This window comes from Prinia subflava, chromosome 5 (assembly GCF_021018805.1).
Source record: "Prinia subflava isolate CZ2003 ecotype Zambia chromosome 5, Cam_Psub_1.2, whole genome shotgun sequence".
NCBI lineage: Eukaryota > Metazoa > Chordata > Aves > Passeriformes > Cisticolidae > Prinia > Prinia subflava.
Window position 1 is genome coordinate 255,031 of NC_086251.1, and position 19,420 is coordinate 274,450.

The 19,420-nt window shown below is 69.6% G+C and overlaps 4 protein-coding genes across 4 annotated transcripts; 3 read left to right on the plus strand and 1 right to left on the minus strand.

Annotated features, from left to right (window-relative positions):
- Positions 1-155: 155 nt before the first annotated feature.
- Positions 156-2,477, plus strand: RAD9A (RAD9 checkpoint clamp component A). Its single transcript, XM_063397426.1, has 11 exons — positions 156-476; positions 555-625; positions 723-857; positions 946-1,060; positions 1,158-1,257; positions 1,367-1,476; positions 1,557-1,663; positions 1,735-1,799; positions 1,875-1,976; positions 2,056-2,263; positions 2,339-2,477. Exons 1-11 carry the CDS (start codon positions 443-445, stop codon positions 2,435-2,437), a joined length of 1,146 nt encoding a protein of 381 aa, XP_063253496.1. The 5' UTR covers positions 156-442; the 3' UTR covers positions 2,438-2,477.
- Positions 2,478-2,651: 174 nt separating this feature from the next.
- On the minus strand, positions 2,652-5,277 carry PPP1CA (protein phosphatase 1 catalytic subunit alpha). The gene is made up of 7 exons (XM_063397427.1): positions 5,127-5,277; positions 4,499-4,630; positions 4,177-4,407; positions 3,863-3,967; positions 3,551-3,774; positions 2,980-3,114; positions 2,652-2,858 (listed from the first exon to the last, which is right to left on the minus strand). Exons 1-7 carry the CDS (start codon positions 5,179-5,181, stop codon positions 2,748-2,750), a joined length of 993 nt encoding a protein of 330 aa, XP_063253497.1. The 5' UTR covers positions 5,182-5,277; the 3' UTR covers positions 2,652-2,747.
- Positions 5,278-5,344: 67 nt separating this feature from the next.
- On the plus strand, positions 5,345-13,864 carry CARNS1 (carnosine synthase 1). Its single transcript, XM_063397424.1, has 12 exons — positions 5,345-5,463; positions 5,914-6,073; positions 6,501-6,611; positions 8,292-8,310; positions 8,768-8,999; positions 9,383-9,472; positions 9,721-10,208; positions 10,429-10,609; positions 11,142-11,227; positions 11,439-11,670; positions 11,753-12,024; positions 12,116-13,864. Exons 2-12 carry the CDS (start codon positions 5,955-5,957, stop codon positions 13,340-13,342), a joined length of 3,057 nt encoding a protein of 1,018 aa, XP_063253494.1. The 5' UTR covers positions 5,345-5,463; positions 5,914-5,954; the 3' UTR covers positions 13,343-13,864.
- A 1,504-nt stretch (positions 13,865-15,368) lies between these two features.
- Positions 15,369-19,039, plus strand: RPS6KB2 (ribosomal protein S6 kinase B2). The gene is made up of 15 exons (XM_063397428.1): positions 15,369-15,491; positions 16,130-16,164; positions 16,257-16,377; positions 16,465-16,533; positions 16,598-16,745; positions 17,017-17,074; positions 17,159-17,259; positions 17,334-17,424; positions 17,509-17,599; positions 17,722-17,829; positions 17,921-17,983; positions 18,053-18,130; positions 18,203-18,310; positions 18,388-18,500; positions 18,871-19,039. Exons 1-15 carry the CDS (start codon positions 15,420-15,422, stop codon positions 19,037-19,039), a joined length of 1,425 nt encoding a protein of 474 aa, XP_063253498.1. The 5' UTR covers positions 15,369-15,419.
- The last annotated feature ends 381 nt before the right edge of the window (positions 19,040-19,420 follow it).

Genomic DNA, 19,420 nt, shown 5'->3' on the forward strand with positions numbered 1-19,420 from the left:
CCCGAGTGCAGCGGGGCCTGGCCCCGCCCCTCCCGCCGGTCACGTGAGGCCGCAGCTCCGCGCCGTCACGCGCCCCCCCGGCGCGGACCAATCGGCTGCGGGCGGGGGCGGGACGGAGCGGCGCTCCCGGCCAATGGGGAGGCGGCCCGGGAGGGCGGGCGCGGGAAGCCGGGAAAGCACCGGCGGGACGCGGCGGGGAAGAGGCCGGAGCCCCCGGGAAGGGACGGGGCGGAGGGGCTGGGGGACACCACTGCGGGGCCGCTGGGAAGGGAGCGACAGCCGTGGCGGGCAGGGCGGCGAGGCCCGAGCAGGACCGGCTGGGGGCGTGGCCTAACCCGCAGGCTCCGCTGAGGGGCGTGGTCTCTTGGCGGGGCCGGGGCCCGGGGGCGGCGGGCGCGAAGCCCCCACGTGCCCGCCCGGTGCCGGTCCTGGTCCCGGTGCCATGAAATGTGTCATCGCCGGCGGCAACGTCAAAGGTGAGCGGGGCCCGGGGCCCCGGGGAGTGCGGCACGGCCGCGGAGTCCTGCCTCACCCCCACACCCTCTCCTTCCCAGTCCTCGGCCGAGCCGTGCACTCCCTGTCCCGCATCGGCGACGAGCTCTACGTGGAGCCCACCGAAAGCGGGGTATGCAGCACTGAGGGGGCTGGATGGGAGCCGAGGGCGGCACCTGTGCCCCCCTCCCTCCCTGCGGGCAGTGCCAACACTGTGGCTGTGTCCCCAGCTGTCCCTCCGTGCTGTCAACTCCTCCCGTTCGGGCTTCGCCTCCTTCCTCTTCGCACCCCTCTTCTTCCAGCTGTACGAGCCGGGCAGCGCCGGGCCCGACACAGAGCTCTTCCGATGCAAAGTCCACATGAAGGTGCAGTGCCTTGCCTGGGCCCCCTCAGAGCTCCTCGTTGTTCCCAGGGGCCCCAGGCAGGTGACAGTCCCCGTACCCATCCCTGCAGTCCTTCCTGGGCATCTTCCGCTCGCTGCCCTCGCTGGAGAAGTCGGTGGGGAAATGCCTCATCCTGCTCAAGCCGCAGGCCAGCCGCCTGGTCCTGCAGCTGCACTGCAAGCACGGTGGGTACCAGGGGACACGGCCTGCGGGGTGACACGGCGCAGCAGGGGCCATGCTGGCACCGCCTCCTGCCTCGCTGAGCCGCTGTCCCCCCGCCAGGTGTCACCAAGACACACAACCTGGCCTTCCAGGAGTGCGAGCGGCTCCAGGCCGTGTTCGACATCCAGCGCTGCACCAGCCACCTCTGCGCCCCGGCACGGTGAGGGGACACCGTGGGGGTGGCAGAGGGGGATGAGGGTGGGTGGGAGGAGGGACCCCGGGTGGCCCTGCAGGATTCGGGGTGCTCAGCCCCCTCCTGTGCCCCTCAGGGTGCTGGCAGAGGCCGTGGTCCACTTTCCCCCGACGCTGGCTGAGGTGACACTGGGGACTGGCCCTGGTGGCAAGATCAGCCTGCGGAACTACGTGGAGGACGAGGCAGGTGAGTCCTGCAGGGTCAGGGGGACCCTCCCCACTCTGGGGTGCCCTCCAGCCCCCCACCCATCCCATCTTCCCCTGCAGAGCCGAGCAAGACGATGGTGACCGAGCTGTGGCTGGCTGAGGATGAGTTCCAGTCGGTGGACGTGGCCCCAGGCTCCCACATCACCTTCTGCCTCAAGGAATTCCGTGTGAGTCCCCACCCGAGGCCCCCAGCCCTGTGTCACCCCCTGGCCCCCCTCACTCTCCCCTCTGTCCCCAGGGGCTGCTGAGCTTTGCCGAGGCCTCCAACCTGCCCCTTGCCATCCACTTTGACGAGCCCGGCAGGTAGGAACGGCCACCACATCCCCACCCTGTGCCAGCCCTGTCCCTGGCACCCCCTCAGCCCCTCTGTGTCCCCAGGCCGGTGATCTTCACCCTGGATGACACAGTCCTGGAGGTTCACCTGGTGCTGGCCACCCTCTCCGACCTGCAAGGCAGCTCCCAGCCCCCTTCCACCAACGGGTGAGTCCCAGGTGAGCCCTCCAGCTGCCACGAGCAGGGAGCAGAGAGAACGTTCCCAATCCTGCTCTGTCCCCTTCAGGGTGTCCCACCTGCCCGCCCCGCCAGACGACTTCACCGACGACCTGGAGTCCTACATGGCTGCCATGGAAACCGGCGAGGGGGGCTCAGGGAGGGCCCCCAGCCCCACCTTCCCCCTGCGCCACCCCCGGCCAGCCGAGAGCCAACCCCAGGAGGAGGAGGAGGAGGAGGAGGAAGGAGCTGTGCCAGGGACGCCCCCACACAAGAAGGTGAGGGATGGGTGTGCCTGGGTGGGCAGGAGGTGGGCAGAGCCTCCTCCTGACCCCCCCTGTTTCTCCCCGTAGTTTCGCTCCCTGTTTTTTGGCTCGGTGATGACACCAGGGAGGCCTGGACTGGCCACCACCCAGGAGGTGCTGGCGGAGGACAGCGAAGGAGAAAGCTGAGCCCCAAGTCACTGCCACCCCCAGCCTCCATCCAACCACCAGGACAGGCACCCCCCGGTGACCCATTACAAGTTTATTCCTCAAAAAATCCTCCTGCCCCTCCCCTCCACTGCCACCCCAGGGCTGGGCTCTGGGCTCCAGGCTCCCCCCTTCCCCCCGCACTCCCTGCCCTGGGCCTGGAATTGCTTTGGTGGAGCGTGGCGGGGGGGAGGGCAGGATCCTACAAATAAAAAAACGAGTCGAAAGAAAAGCGACCTGACGCTGGGGCGGGGGGCTGGGGGGCGTGGGCAGCACAGGGGCGGCTCCCAGCTCATTTCTTGGCTTTGGCAGAGTTTCGGGGAGGGGTGACGGGGCGCCCGGCGGGGTTCAGCCCGCTGAACTGCCCATATTTGCCCTTGTTCTTGTCGGCCGGCTTCAAAATCTGGCGGGGAAGGGGGAAAGAAATGAGTGAGCTCCCGCCCCAGCTCTCCACTCCCCCGGAGGGCAGAACTCCTGCAGCCCTCCCAGCAGGATCTGAGGGTGTTTCCCCTCCCCGGGCTCACCTGGAAGGAGCACATGAGCGTCTCATCCACGCTCATCATGGCGCCGGCGTTGTCGAACTCGCCGCAGTAGTTGGGCGCTGAGAAGAGGGTGACGAGCTGGCGCTTGGCGAAGAACTCGTAGCCGTCCTCCACCACCTGGAGGGGGCACAGGGCTGGCTAAAACCCACCCTCCGTGGCCAGCATCCGGCTGGCAAATCCCCAGTCCCCCCGGGGCTGAACATCCAGCCCTCTCTACCACGGTGGATACTCCCTTCCCTGGAGCAAATAGCCACCACTTGGACAAACATCCACTGCCCCGGGGCAAGTATCCATCTCCAGAGTGATTATCCAACCTCTGGGAGGAACACCCACATCCAAGGGTGACTATTCATCCCCCTGGGGCACGTATTTTGATATCAGAGCAACTGCTCAAACGCTGAGGTAAATACCCAAATCCCAGGGCAAACACCCCCAGAATCCCAACCCACAGACTCCTGGAGAACACACTGCCCTTCAAGGGGAAATACTCGGGGCAGAACCACCTGGAGACTCAAACGCAGCCGTCCCCAGTGCCTGGGGGTGCCGGTGGTACCTGGTGCGCCCGGCAGATGAGGTCCAGGTCGTGCTTGTGCAGGAATTTGGCCACCACCTCGGCCCCGAAGGTGAAGGACACCCCACGGTCGTTCTCCCCCCAGCCCTGCACGTCCTTGTCGGGGTCGGACCAGAGCAGGTCGCAGAGCAGCCCCTGATCCGGGACATCCGTGGGCCGCATGATCCGCCGGATCTGCTCCATCGACTGCAGGTCTGGTGACAGCCCTGCGGGAAAGGGGCATCCCCAGAGCTCAGCACGGAGACCCCGCCCCTCCTGCAGCCCCCCCAGATCCCTGGGAAAGGCCATCCTCACCTCCGTGGCAGCAGAAGATCTTCTCATCCACAATGGCGGCGATAGGCAAGCAATTGAAGCAGTCGGTGAAGGTCTTCCACAGCTTGATGTTGTATCTTCGCTTGCCTGCAGGGGACAACGGGGACTTGGAGGTGACCTCGGGGACAGCGTGGGGTGGGCAGGACATGGGAGGGCAGGAGGGTACAGAGGAAGGGCAGGAAGGGAAGGAGATCACGGGCAGGGTCGGTGTGGCACAGCACTGGGACAACAACACTGGGAAAGGGGGAGCCCAGGGATGGCAGTGGGGTTTTGGGGGGCACAGCCCAGGCACTCACACTCGTCGTAGAAGCCATAGATGCGGTTGATGCTGGCACACTCGTGGTTGCCCCGCAGCAGGAAGAAGTTCTCGGGGTACTTGATCTTGTAAGCGAGCAGCAGGCAGATGGTCTCCAGCGACTGCTTGCCCCGGTCCACATAGTCCCCCAAAAACAGGTAATTGCTCTCAGGGGGGAAGCCCCCGTACTCGAAGAGCCTCAGCAGGTCGTAGTACTGCCCGTGGATGTCACCTGGGGGCAGGGAGGGGGACACAGGCTGACAGTGGCACCCCACAGCCCCCCACGCCACCCCAGTGCTGCCCAGCAGCTCTGCAGGCCTCACCGCAGATCTTGAGGGGTGCCTCCAGCTCCAGCAGGATGGGCTGGCTCAGGAAGATCTCCCGGGATTTGAGGCACAGCCCGCGGATCTCGTTCTCCGTCAGCTGCACGTTCTTCCCCGGCCGCGACCCTTGGACTGGTCCCAGCACGGAGAAGAAGATCAGGGACCTCCAGGTGCTCCGGGACCCCCACAGCTCCCCAGGAACCCCAGATTCTCCCTGCTCCAGGCTCTCCCTGCCCCAGCCCCGCTGCCCGTATCCTCGAGGCTCAGCTCCAGCCCCCAGACCCTTCGGGGTACCCCAACACCCTCCAGTGCCCCCTCCGCGGGGCACAGATCCTTTGGGGAGCCCGCGGTTCCTCCAGCCCCCTCCCGCGGGGTACAGATCCCTCCAGGATCCCCCCTCGCCCAATCCTCCACGTGCTCCGGGCTCATCCCCAGCTCCCCAGACCCCACGGGGACCCCCCCAAAACACCACCCAGCCCTGACCCCCCCCAAACCACTGCGGCCTAACCCGCCCCCGCCAGCCCCGGGCCTGGGACCGCCCCCGCGGCGCTGGGACACGGCCCGAGCCGGCCCCGAGAGGTTCCCCGAGCGGAGGGAGGGCATGGCGGTGCTCGGGGGGGCCGCTCACCCTCCAGGAGGCGGCTGATGATGGAGTCGAGGTTGAGCTTCTCGGTGTCCGCCATGGCCGCCCGCGCGCCGCCCCGCCCCGCGCGCCCGCCCGGAGCGGCCCCGGCGCGGGTGGCGCCCCCTGCCGGCCCGGAGGACTCGCCGCGGCGCCTCGCCGGCGGGGCTGTCCCCGTGTCCCGCTGTCCCCTCGGTCCGCGTGTCCCAGCCCGGGAGAGGCGGGAAAGAGGGACAGCATGGCGGGGGGGCCGACAGCAGTGTCACAGAGGCAGGGGGACAGCCGTGGAGAGGGGACACGGCCCGCAGGGAGACGTTCCGGGAAGGGGAACATCCCAGGAAAGGTGACACCCTGGGCAAAGGGCCACCCCGGGCAGAGGGACATGCCTGGAAAGGGAAACGTCCCGGGAAGGGGAACACCCCGGGAAAGGGGATACCGCGGGAGGGAGATAATCCCGGAGCAGGGGACACCGCGGGCAGAGTGCCTTCTCGGGAAAGGAGAACGCCCCGGGCAGAGGGACATGCCTGGAATGGAGGACGTCCCGGGAAGGGGGACATCCCGGGAAAGGGGAGATCCTGGGAAGGGGGACACGCCGGACAAGGGGCAGAGCTCGGGCAAGGGGAGACGGGGGACAGGGAGGACACGGACTCCTATCCTAGGCCTGGGGGCACAGGGATAGAGAGGCCGAGGGAGGGGAAGAGCCTCGGGATAGAGAGGAGCTCCTGGGACTGCGAGAGAGCAGGATGGGGCTCGGAGAGAACCAGGGATCCGTATCCCGGTCCTGGGGGCACAGGGACAGCCTGGGGACACTGGAGGACACCACGAGGGGACAGGATGCTCGGCAGAGCCCAGGGATATCCCCGCCCGGGCACTCTGGGGACACCGTCGGGGAGCAGCGCCGGGAGTTGCCGGGTGACTGTTGCCACCCTGAGGGCCCCGGGGACACCCCGAAGGTTGGGCTCTCACTGGGGACACGGGGGAGGGTGACATATTTGTGCCACCTCTCGTGGAGGGTGGCAATGTCACGGACGGGGTCGTGCCTGTCCCCTGTCCACGCTGGCTGGGCCACGCTTTCCCATGCCGTGTGCGATCCCCCGTGTCCCATTCCATGTCGTGCGGGGAGGTCGGGAATAGCTCCCGGGGCCTGCCCTGACATTTCTGCTCCGCGGTGTCAGTTTTACACCCGGCCCCGGGTGACCCGGGCTGGCCCCGTCCCTGCCCCCCGTCACTTGTCCCCTACCCCGGTCCCTTGTCCCCGTCTCCCAGCAGTGACACCCCGGCCCCGCCACCCTCTCCCCCGCTGCCTCCTTCGTCCTGCCACCCTCTTCGGTGTCCCGGTCCCCCCGGTGCCACCGGTCCCGCCCCGCCCCGCCCGAGCAGGACACGGCGCCGCCGCCACCGCCGGGACCGGAGGGGAGAGCCCCGCTGCTGGAGCCCCGAGAGCACCGGGACCGGCACCGACAGACACCGGCACCGACACCCGAACCGCCGGTGGGTGCTGGCAGCGGGGGGGGGATGGGGGTGGTTTTGGGGGGCCGGGAGCAGCGGGATGGGGGTCGGGGGGTGTTTGTGCACCTGTGACGGGGTGCAGGTGACAGGCGGGTGACGACGTTCATGACACGGTGTGGGTGACAGGGCACAGGTGACAGTGCAGGGGCACGGTGCAGGTTATGTGCTCTGGGTGGCAGTGCGGGTGACAGGCTGCAGGTGACAGGTGATGTGCGTGACAGGGTGTGGGTGACAGGTGCAGGTGACTGTGCGGGTGGCAGGGTGCTGGCGATGGTCACAGTGTGGGTGCCGATGTGTGTGACAGGGTGTGTGTGACAGGTGCGGGTGACAAGAGCCCGGTGGCGGTGCAGGTGACCGTGTTGTGATGGGTTGCGGGTGACAGGGTGCACGTGACGGCTCAGGTGACAATGGGGGTGGCAGGCTGCAGGGGGTGGCGCGGGTGACAGGGAGCGGGTGACAGCGCGTGCAGGACCCGCCGCGCTGGTGGCCCCGCGCCTGCCGGTGGCGGCGACAGTGACAGTGACGCCGCGGGCAGCTGGAACTAAGCCGGGGGACGTGCGGGCTGGCAGCTCCGCCACGCTGGGGACAGGGGGACAGGGCGGGGGGGAGGACGAGGGGCGTGCCCAGCCTGGGGACGCAGGACAGGGGGACAGGAGAACCCCGCCGGGCTGAGCCAGCCCCCGGCTCCCGCTGAGGCAGCTCTCTAGTGACGGGGACAGGGACACGGACAGGGGTGCCAGCGCCTGGCGCGAGGTGGCAGAGGGGACAATGGGGCTCTGTGTCGCCTAATCCGGGGCACGGGGCCGGGGGTTGGCACCCCGGGGTGGCGCGGGGGGGGTTTAAAGGCCAGACCGGCCGGTGTCCCTTGTGCCAGGCGTCCCCGAGCCCTCGTCCCCTGCGCGCTCTCAGGCCACGGCTCCCACCCCAAGGTACCGGGCGACACAGCTGTCCCAGCCTGGGGACAGCAGCACCACCTCCCAGCTGGGGATGTAGGGGGACAGGGCGGTCCCCAGGCTGGGAGGGGGGTGCGGACCTTGAGGGACCCCCGTGACTGGGTTTTGGGGGGGGTCCTTGTTCCACGGCACGGAGCTGTGTGTCCCCTAACCCTGTCACTGGCTGCCGCGCTTGGGGACACCCTGGCTGCCAGCGGGCACCGCTCAGCTCCGTGCCTCAGTTTCCCTCAGTTTCCACCTGCTGGGAGCGAGGGCACCCGGGGGGGTGGGGACACCCTGGACACTGGGTGTGCACCCCCAGGGCACCTTGGCACCCCCGGGATGGGGAGGTGCCCCCGGCTGTGCTGAGCTGGCACAGGATTACACTAAGCCGGAGGTGCCGGGGTTGGCACCGAGGGGACAACCTGAGGCCACCGTGACTGGCACCAAGGGGTCAATCTGGGGCCACCAGACCTGTCAAAGAGGGGACAAGCTGGGGCCACAGGGACTGGCACCGAGGGGGCAGTCTGGGGACGCTGGGACTAGCACTGAGGGGACAAGATGATGACACTGGAGCTGGCACTGAGGTGTGCCCAGGAACTGTGCCAGGCTCTGGTGGGTGCCCCCACGGGAGGTGGGGTTGGGGCTCCCAGCACCGGCTGGGGGTGGCCGGGGAGGGGTGGCATGTCCCCAGGGAGCCGCGCTGACTCTGCCTGTCCTTCTCTTGCAGCCCCTCTGTCACCAGGATGGTGAGTGGCCCCCGGGTGGGGGGTCCGGGCAGAGGTGGGTGCCCCATCCCGGGATCCCGGCGGTGCCGGGCACTGGCGCGGGGCAGCGGGCGGCGTGGCGCGCTGTGCCCACCCGCCGCGTGACCCCGCGGGGACAAGGGGACGCTTTGTCCGGGAGCTGGCGGCCCCGGCGGCTGGCACTGCCCCGCTGTCCCCGAGCCGGTGGCACCGTGCCCGGCGCCCGCAGCCCCCCAGCACCCTGACGCCCCCACCCCACGGGCGGGCAGCGGCGCCCGGTGCCCTTCTGTGCTGTGCCAGCCCCCCCGTGTCTGCCCCACGTCCCCCCATGCCCACCCGGGGTCTGTCCACATGCCAGCTCCGTGCCACACCCGTGACAGCCCCGTGACAGCCCCTTAAGCCCCCGCCAGCCCCATACCACCCCCTTACCCCCGTGCCAGCCCTGTCCCTGCTCCCGCAGCTCTCGACGTCCCAGCCGAGCCCGGAGCGGGTGCCCAGCCCGGAGGAGCAGGAGTGGGCAGGGCCCGAGGCGCTGTGCCCGGGCTGGCTGGAGGATGAGGCCCCCGATGGCGAAGTGCCCGGGCACAGCGGGGACCCCGACAGTGCCACCCACGCCTACGAGCAGCTCCAGAGCGCCCTGTGCCAGGAGGGGCTGCCCCCCACGCTGGACTGCTCCGCGGAGCCCCGCACGGGTTGGGGACACGGGGGGCACGGTGCCAGGCTGGGACACGGGGGTGGCAGGCACTGGGCTGGTGATGGGGGAACGGTGCCAGGCTCAGAACACGAGGGTGGCAGGGAAAGTTTATGGGCACAGTGCCAGGCTGGGACACGAGGGTGGCAGGGACAGTGCTGTGGGCACAGTGCCAGGCTTGGAATGCGGGGGTGGCAGGGAAAGTTTGTGGGCACGGTGCCAGGCTGGGACACGAGGGTGGCAGGGATAAGGGTGGCAATGGGGATGTGGTGTCAGGCGAGGGACAAAGGGGAGTTTGGGGGCTCCCGACCACACCAGTTTGCCAGGGGCAGGGTGGCGCCAGGGTCCCCATCCCGGGGCTGTTAACCCTTCCCTTCCTGGCAGGATTTGGCCTGCTGGACATGACTGTTTGCATCCTGGGCTCCCCCATCCCCTTCCTGCCTGTCCTGCTGGAGGGTGGCACCCGCTGCCCAGGTGGGTGTGGTCCCCTTGTCCCCACCCCTGAGGCAACAGCAGGGGTCCCCACACCCGCCTGTGCTGCCTGACCAGGACAGTGAGGGAAACTGAGGCAGGGGAGAAGGGTGGCAGCAGCCCCACGTGTCCCATTAATCCCAATCCACACCAGTTCGGTAGCAGGTCCCCGCCCTCTCCCCTCCCATGGGAGGCGGTTCGGGGCAGGGGGCGAGGGGCACCCACCGCCCACTCCCCCTGCCCACCCGCAGGTGCCATGGTGCTGTGCCTGTCCCCCGCCTGGGCCAGCCGGGTGCCATCGGAGACGTCCCCAGGCGCCTGGTCCCTGCTGCTCTCCCAGGGCGTCTCCTTCAAGGCGGGGGGGCACAGCGCCCTGGAGACCTTCGTGCCCCCCCGCCGCGCCAACTACGTGACCGGCACCTTCGCGCCGGGGGACCCCGAGGGCGGCTGGGTGGGCGAGCTGGCCCGGGACCTCGACTGCCCCACGGGGGGCTCGGCCCCGCTCGCCCACCGCCTCGAGGACACGCTGGTGGCCCGCTGGGTGCTGGCGGCCAGGGGGGACCTGCCCGTGCCCCCCACGCTGGCCTTCGTCCTGTCGGCCAGGGGGGACCTGCCCGCCGAGCCCGCGGCCCCCGGGGTGAGGCTGGTGCGGCTGGAGGACCCGCAGGGCCAGCAGAGCCTGGTGCAGGAGGAGGTGGGCGCCTTCCTGGGGGGCACCGCCATGGAGCCCTACAGCCAGGTGGGCACCAGAGGGGTGGGCGGTGTCACTGGCACTGGGTGGCACCGGGGGGCAGGGAGAGGCACGGGGGTGGTGGGGTGGCAACCAGGTGGCACTGGGGGGCGTGTGGTGACAGGGGTGGGTGCAGGTGGTGGAGTGGCACGGGGTGGCACAGGGCTGCACGCAGGCGGCGGGTGGGTGGATGTTGGGGTGGCACCAGGTGACACGGAGGTGCCCGCAGGTGGTGGTGCGGCCGGCGGGGTGGCGGTGGCGGGGGACAGGCACCCGCAGCACCCACAGGAAGGAGGAGGGGGCGGCGGTGGTGCAGGCGGTGAGTGCCCGGCTCCGGGGGCTGACGGAGGAGGACAGCGTCCTGCTGGAGGCCACGGTGCCCACCGCCCGCCTGCCTGTGCCCCCCCCACGTAAGGCCCCCGCCCTCGGGCGCCCACCACCCTGGGGTGGGGGGGAAGAGCCCCCGGGGTCCCACGGGTCCCTGCAGCTGTGCCGGCCACGTGTCCGTCCCCTCGGGCGGGTGGGTGGGGACCATCGTGGTGCCCAAATTACTGGGGTCCTGGGGAGGGCATGAGGGTCACCCTGTATGCCCACAGTCCCCTGGGTGAGGGTTGGGGGACAGTTTGACACCTTGGACCCCACAGACCCCTGCAGAGAGGTGGGGAAGGTCACCCTGGACCCCCATGGTCCCCTGTGGGGTGGGGGGGAAAGTCACCCTGGGGCAGGGCAGGGTGTTGGGGTGACCCCCTTTGACTCCTGACAGTCCCGTGGGGCTGACGATGACAGTGGCCATGCTGTAGCCCTCACCCCCTGGGGCTGGGCTTGGCCGGGGCCACCACGGTGCCACAGGGAGTCCCAAAAGCCCCCAGAGGAGGGGAAGGTCGGGCAGGGCCGCCCCGTCCCCGCGCGGCGGCCGTGCCTGCCCTGTCCCTTGCCCCCCAGGCAGCCCAGCCCCGCGGCTGCCCATGGCCCTGCGCATCTGCACCCTCGTCTGCAGGTCCTGGGGGGACCGGCCCCAGCTCTGCCAGGTACGGCATGTCCCCACACCCTGGTGCCTCTGTGTGTCCCCTGTCCACGTCCCCATGTCCTGGTGGCCCTGGGTGTCCCTAAGATCGGTGGCCATTCAGTGTGTCACGTCCCTACGCCCCCGTGGCAGCCCCCGTGCTATGGGTTGGCAGCCAATGTCCCCGTGCCCCGGTGGCAGCCGGTGTCCCCGCAGTCACGCGGGTGTCCCCACAGGTGGCCTGCGCCGTGGGACGCGCGGAGAGCCCGGTGCGCCACGGCGCGGCGCTGCCCCAGGGCCTGGACTCCAGCCTGCAGCAGTGGGGGGTGGCGGCCCCCGGGCAGCGGCAGGCGCTGGCCAGGCGGCTGCGGGAGGCGGCCGAGGCCGCCATGGGCGCCCTCCTGGCCACCGAGGCCGAGCTGAGCTCGCAGCAGCGCGGCGGCACCCGCGCCCGCACCGACATCCTGGGTGAGCACGGCGCGGGCGGCGCGGGCGGCGCCCCCGGTCACCCCGCGGTGCTGAGCGCCGCTGTCACCGTCCCCATCCACAGGCGTGGATTTCCTGCTGGCGTGCGTGGATGAGGCGCTGGAGCTGGTGGCCCTGGGCACCAACAGCCAGCGGTGCCTGGAGACCTGCGCGCTGGCCGAGGCCATGGGGCGCGGCGTGGGCGAGCCCCGCGGGGAGCTGCCGCGGCTGCTGGCCGAGGCCGTGCTGCACCGGGCTCAGTGTCACCTGGTCGAGGGCAAGGACATCCTGCTCATCGGGGCCGGCGGCGTCAGCAAGAGCTTCGTGTGGGAAGCGGCCCGCGACTACGGGCTGAGGGTGAGCAGCTCGGGCCGCCGGCGGGCTCGGGGGGGCGCGGCCGCCGCGCCGGGGCCGGCCGCCCCCCGGTGACGCCTGCCTGGGGCCGCAGATCCACCTGGTGGAGTCGGACCCGGAGCACTTCGCGGCGGGGCTGGTGCAGACCTTCCTGCCCTACGACAGCCGGGAGCACCGGCGGGACGAGGAGCACGCGGAGCGGGTGCTGGAGCTGCTGCGCTCCCGGGGGCTGCGGCCGCACGCCTGCCTCTCCTACTGGGACGACTGCGTGGTGCTGGCGGCCCTGGTGTGCCAGGGGCTGGGGCTGCGCGGCGCCCCGCCCGCCGCCGTGCGGGTGGCCAAGCAGAAGAGCCGCACGCACCGGCACCTGCAGCGCTGCCGCCGCGGCCGCCCGCCGCCCGCCGCCTTCGCCGTGCCCTGCCGCCGCCTGCAGAGCCACGGCGACGTGGAGCGGGCGGCCGGAGCCGTGCCCTTCCCCGCCGTGGCCAAGCTGGAGTTCGGCGCGGGCGGCGTGGGCGTGCGGCTGGTGGAGAACGCCGGGCAGTGCCACGCTCACGCCGCCCGCCTCTGGAGGGACCTGCGCGACGACGCCGACCACCCGGGCATCGGGCTGGGCTGGGGCAACGCCATGCTGCTCATGGAGTACGTGCCGGGCACCGAGCACGACGTGGACCTGGTGGTGTTCGAGGGGCGGCTGCTGGGCGCCTGGGTGTCGGACAACGGCCCCACGCGTGTCCCCGCCTTCCTGGAGACGGCGGCGTGCCTGCCCTCCTGCCTGCCCGCCGACCGGCAGGCGCAGCTGGTGCGGGCGGCGCTGGAATGCTGCCGGGCGTGCGGGCTGCGCGACGGCGTCTTCAACGTGGAGCTGAAGCTGGGGCCGGCGGGGCCGCGCCTGCTGGAGATCAACCCGCGCATGGGGGGCTTCTACCTGCGCGACTGGATCCGCGAGGTGTACGGCCCCGACCTGCTGCTGGCCGCCGTGCTGGTGGCGCTGGGCGTGCCGCCGGTGCTGCCCGCTCGCCCCGCGGCCCGCACGCACCTGGCCGGGGTGATGTGCCTGGCGTCGGAGCACGGCGAGAGCCTGGCGGGCGGCGGGGGCATGGAGGCGCTGCGGGAGCTGCACGGCCGCGGGCTCGTCCGCCTCAACCGGCTCTTCGAGGAGCCCGAGGGTGCCGGCGAGTACGAGGAGCCGCTGCTGAGCGTGGCGTGCGCCGGGGCCACGCTGGCCGAGGCCTGCGAGCGCCTGCTGGGGCTCTGCCAGGGGCTGGGCATCGACTCCCCGCGATATCCCGTGGAGCATTTCTTGTCGCACTTCAAATAGCGCCGGGCAGGCAGCGGGGAGAGCGGGGGAATGGGTGACCCGGCACGGCCCGGCACCGCCTCCCGCCGCCCCGCCGCCCCTCCCCGGCATCCCCCCGGCTCCCTCCGTCCCGTTGTGCCCCCTCCCTTGGCTTGGCACCCCGGATCCCAGTCACCTGCCCTGCCACTCCATTGCCTGGCATTCCCCTTTATCCTGGCATCCCGTCCCTTGGCATCACCTCACTCCCCTGGCAGCCCACCCCCTGGCATCCTGACATCCCATCCACTGGGATCCTCCTGTTAACCTGGCACTCCACCCCCTGGCATCCCAAAACCCCATCTCCTGGCACCCCCCACTACTCTGACACCCCAGTTCCTGGCATCCCCCCTATCCTGGCACCGTATTCCCTGGCATCCCCTTCCATCCTGGCACTTGATCCTTCAACCACACTGACACCCCCACCCTAAGATTCCCCCTCTCCCAGTCCAGGCACCCCAATCATTCCCTGGCATCCCGTCATTACCGTGGCACCCCATCCCCCTCCCCTGGCACCCCATCCCCCTGCCCTGGCACCCCATTCCCTGCTTCCCAACATTTCCCCCTTTCTCCCCTGCCCCTCCCTGTCCCCCCTGCCCTGTGCCTGCAGTCTCTGCCCCCCCGTGCCCCCTGTCCCTGAAGCCAGGAATGTACGGGCAGGGGGACACTGTCCAATGCTGTCCCCGTGCCATCCCCAGGGTGGGGGCAGCCAGGACCCCCCCGAGTCACCCAGGCCACCCCATGAGAGCAGCAGGGGAAGCTTGAGGTGTGTTGGCACCTGCTGGCATGGGGGGACCTTATAATAACAGACCATTTTGGGGAGACATCACCATGACAGAGAGTTAATGGGACATCCCATAATAACAAAGAAACCTGGGGAGACCCCACAGTAATACACCAGCAAGGGGAGACCCCACAGTAACAGACTGAGGTGGGGAGACCCCACAATGACACCCTTGGAGGGGAGACCCTACAATAACAAACGGGGAGAAGCCACAGTAACAACGCAGTGTAGGGAGACCCTACAAGAGCGTACCTTGAATGGGAGACCCCACAATGACAAACTGGCACGGGGAGACCCTACAATAATAGACCTGCACAGGGAGACCCTACAACAACAATGGGGTGCCCAGGGATTCCCTGGAGCAGCCGAGAAAATCCTCTGGGAAGAGACGTGTGTGGGGAACCCACGTGATACGGGGCTGTCACTGGGGAGGCCCTGCAGTGACACCAGTGACTCTGCACCAGCGCCCAGCCCCTGTGATGTCCAAGGTCCTACAATAACACCAGGCACCCCACAATAACACAGAGCTCCTGTAGTGCCCCGACCCTAGAATAACAGCAGCGACCCTACAATAACACCCAGACCCTACAGCCCTCATGACCCTACAATAACACCGGAGATCCTACGATAACACAGAGTCCCCATAGTGCCTGAGAGCCTGCGATAACACACAGCTACTTTAGTGCCTGAAATCCTCCGATAACCCTAACCCAGTCCCTGTAGTGCCCCTGACCCTACAATAACACCGGAGACCCTACAATAACACCGGAGACCCTACAATAACACCGGTGACCCTACAATAACACAGAGCCCCCACGACCCCACAGTAACAGCAGTGACCCCACAATCACCCCAGCGCCCCGCAGCCCCACTCGTGCCCTCCAACGCCGCGGGAACCCCGAGCGGGATCCCCGCGTGGGGTCAGCGGGATGCGGCCCCCATCCCTGCCCTCCTCCTCTGACGTCACGGCCGCGCCGCTGACGTCAGCGCGGCGCAGGGGGGCGGGCCGGGGCCGGGGCCCCCAGTAAAGGCTGTGAGCGGCCGCGCTGCCTCTGTCGTGTTCCGTGCGCCACCCCCGGGCCCCCCCGTCCCCGTGTCCCCGCGCAGGGGACACCCCGGTGACGCGCGGGGAGGGGCGTGGCCGTGGGCGTGGCCGCGGCGGGTTCCCCGGGGTCCCGATAGGGCGGTGCCGCGGGGGGGCGTGGCGGGAGGGGGCGTGGCCCCGCGGGGGGCGTGGCCATCGGGGCGGGTCCCCGGGGGTCCCGGCACGGCGCCGTCATGGCGGGGGTGTTCGACATCGACCTGGAGACCGAGGAGGGCAGCGACGGGGACGAGCCCGAGCTGGGCGCCGTGAGCCGGCAGCGGGGCGCGGGGGGGGCACCGGGGCTGCGAGCGGCAGCGGCGGCTGGGGCGGGGGGCGCCGAGGGGACGGGAGGCGCCGGGAGCGGGACGGGCGGTGGAGGCGGTGAGCGGCACCGGGGCGCGGTGGGGACAGCGGCACCGGGGCTGTCGGGGGTGCGTGAGGTCCGCTCGGTGCCGGGAGCGGCGGGCAGGGGCTTGGGGGGACAGCGACAGGGGCGGTGACAGGGGTCGCGGCGGTGGCGGGACGGGGGTGTAGCCCGGCTGCCCGCGGGGACGGGGCGCCGGGACACCGGGGGCCAGCCGCGGATCCCGGGCGGGCAGCGGGCGGCTCCAGCTGGGCAGGGCCCGGCCTCGGCCCCAAAACATCCGGCTGGGCCGGCTCGGCGCTGCCTCGCCCCGCGCTGCCGCGTCCTGCCCGCGTCCTGCCCGCGTCCTGCCCGTGTCCTGCCCGTGTCCTGCCCGTGTCCTGCCTGTCGCGGCTCCCCTCCTTGCCGGGTGTCCCCTGCCTGCCGTGGGTGCTTTCTGTGCCGCGTCTCCCCTTCGCGCCCTGTGTCCCCTCCTTGCCGTGCGTGCCTTGCCCGCCGCTCGTCCCCTGCCCGCCTCTGACCGCGAGTTCCCTCCCGCAGGAGATGGAGCTGGAGCCCCGGGGGAACGGCCTGGAGTAAGTGGGGGACAGCCTGTGGGGGGTATGCAGGCAGGGGACAGGCAGGGGACAGGCAGGGGGCTGTCCCCGCTCATCCCCTCTCCCGCCAGGCCGGTGGGACACTATGAAGAGATCGAGATTTCGGAGAGCAGCGTCAACAATGGCCCCGAGCACATCGGCCCCCACTGCTTCGAGCTGCTCCGCGTCCTGGGCAAGGGTGGCTACGGCAAGGTGGGGGCACGGCGGGGCGGGAGACTCCGGGGAGGGCATTCAGTGCTCCCTGACGGCGTCCCCAATCGTCCCTGCCCATCCTTCCAGGTGTTCCAGGTGCGCAAGGTGCAGGGCACCAACACGGGCAAGATCTTCGCCATGAAGGTCCTGAAGAAGGTAGGGCCTGCCCGGCCCCCCCAGCCCCCCTGGGGACCCCCCTCGCTGACCGCGTCCCCCCCAGGCCAAGATCGCCTGCAACGCCAAGGACACAGCGCACACCCGGGCGGAGAGGAACATCCTGGAGGCTGTCAAGCACCCCTTCATCGTTGACCTCATCTATGCCTTCCAGACGGGCGGCAAGCTCTACCTCATCCTGGAGTGCCTCAGCGGTGAGGGATGGCTCGGGTGTCCCGGGGATTACTCCAGGGGGTCCCAGGGATGGCACAAGTTGTCCCAGGGGTGGCTCGAGGGGTTCCAGGAATGGCTCGGGGTGTGCAGGGATGGTTAAAGTGTGACCTGGGGTGGCTGCAGTGTCCAGGGATGGCTCAGGGGGTCCCAGGGTGGCTACAGGGTGTCCCAGGATAGCTCAGATGTTCCCAGGGGTGATTAAAGAGTGTGCAGGCATGGCTCAGGGGAGTCCCTCTTGTGCTCTCTGTGCAGGTGGAGAGCTCTTCATGCAGCTGGAGCGGGAAGGGATCTTCCTGGAGGACACTGCCTGGTAGGGATGTGGTGGTGGTGGTGGTGGCTGTGGATGGGGTGGGCACCCCAACATTGCTCACAGCCTCCCCTGATCCCGCTGCAGCTTCTACCTGAGCGAGATCACGCTGGCACTGGGTCACCTGCATTCCCACGGGATCATCTACCGGGATCTGAAGCCAGAGAACATCATGCTCAACAGCCAAGGTGGGTTTAAGGGGGGAAACTGGGGAGCTTGGGGGATTCTCTGGGGGCAGCGCTGACCCCTGCGTGTCCCTCAGGTCACATCAAGCTGACGGACTTTGGGCTGTGCAAGGAGTCCATCCACGACGGAGCCGTCACCCACACCTTCTGCGGCACCATCGAGTACATGTGAGGCGGGCGCAGCACCGGGGGGAGTTTGGGGGGGCCTGTCCTGGCCCGCCGTCCGCTCAGAGCCCCCCCTGCACCCCCCAGGGCCCCCGAGATCCTGGTGCGGAGCGGGCACAACCGGGCGGTGGACTGGTGGAGCCTGGGCGCCCTGATGTACGACATGCTCACCGGCTCGGCAAGTCCCACCGCTGCTCCTTCCTCCCTGGGAATTCGGGGGCATCCCGGGGCCCCTGGGGGGTGGACCCCGAGCCTTCCCCGCCCGCCTGGCCCCTCATGGCCCCCCGGTGCCTCCCGCAGCCGCCGTTCACTGCCGAGAACCGCAAGAAGACCATTGACAAGATCCTCAAGGGGAAGCTGGTGCTGCCACCCTACCTGACGCCCGATGCTCGTGACCTCCTCAAGAAGGTGCCCCCCCAAATATTTTCCTCGCCTTCCCCCACCCTTATTTATGTGGGTCCTCCCCCCATTCCCATCTCCACCGCTATTTCTCTTCCAGTTCCTCAAGCGGAACCCCAGCCAGCGGGTTGGGGGTGGCCCCGGTGACGCGGCCGATGTGCAGGTACAGGGGTGGGCAGGGGGTACCAGGGGACACCCCCCAAATCCCGCCTGACACCCCCAAATCCCACAGAAACAGCCCTTCTTCCGCCACATCAACTGGGAGGACCTGCTGGCGCGCAGGCTGGACCCGCCCTTCAAACCCTGCCTGGTATGGGGGGTTTGGGGGGAGGCTGGGAATGTTCGGGGGGCCCCGTGGGAGCATCCTCTGTGTTCCCTGCAGCAGTCGGAGGAGGACGTGAGCCAGTTCGACACCCGCTTCACCCGCCAGACCCCCGTGGACAGCCCTGACGACGCTGCCATCAGCGAGAGCGCCAACCAGGCCTTCCTGGTAAAGAGGGGGGGCACAGCCCTGGGGGGGACCCCTGGCACCCCCAGGCTCACCCGCTGACACCCCCAAACCCGCAGGGCTTCACCTACGTGGCGCCCTCCGTGCTGGAGAGCATCAAGGAGGGGTTCTCCTTCCAGCCCAAGGTGCGCTCCCCTCGCCGCCTCAACAGCAGCCCCCGCACCCCCGTCAGGTACCGGGGCACAGGGGGGCAGGGGGAGCCTTTGGGGCGGGGGGCTTTGGATGGAGGCGTTTTGGGATGGGGGTTTCAGGGTGGGCACCAAGGTGGGGGCAGGGGACAGTGCTGGGGGTGCAGTGAGGTGGTGCATAGAGAGCGGGGGGGCTCAGCCTGCCCCATCCTGGGAGTGCAGAGAGACTGTGAGGGCAGTGGGGTGAAGGTTTGGGGTGAGGAAATCAGGGGGAGAAGGAGGAGGAGGGGAGGTTCATGGAGTATGGGGGGAGTTGGTGCCTCCAGGGGCAGGGAAGGAACTCTGTGGGCACTGCCTGCACCCCTTTCCTCTCTCTGTGGGGGCCCCACTCACCCCATCATGTGTCTCCCCCAGCCCTGTGAAGTTCTCTCCCTTCGAGGCGTTCAAGCCGGTGACCCCAGGCGACCCCATGGAGCTGGGGCCCCCTCAGCCGCCCCCGCCTGAGGGCACGGCCCCCCTGCCCATCAAACCCTCAGGGGGGGCCAAGAAGCAGAAGGGGGGCCGGGGGCGGGTGCCCAGGTAGGGGTGGGGAGGGTGGGGGGTTTTGGGGGGGGCCTGGTGCTTCCCATGGGGTGGGGGGGACCCCACGGTGCTGCTTGTGCTCTGGGGGGCTCATCCCCCTCCGGCACAGCCCCCTGCCCGCTGGGTTTGGGGGCACGGGGAGAACCCCCAGGGGTGTGGCGCCCCGAGGGTGTGCCCCCGTGGGTGTGGCCTTTTGGGGTGTGGCCCCTCTGGGGGCACAGCCTTTGGGGTGTGGCCCCCTGGGGCGTGGCCCTGCTGCTGGATGTGTGCCAATTAAAGGACTTGCTGAGGCTGTGGTGGTCCCTGTGCAGGGGCTGGGGGCACTGGGAGGGCGGGGGGGGAGGCCCAGGCTCCACCCCGTGTGATGCCCCGCCCCTTTTCA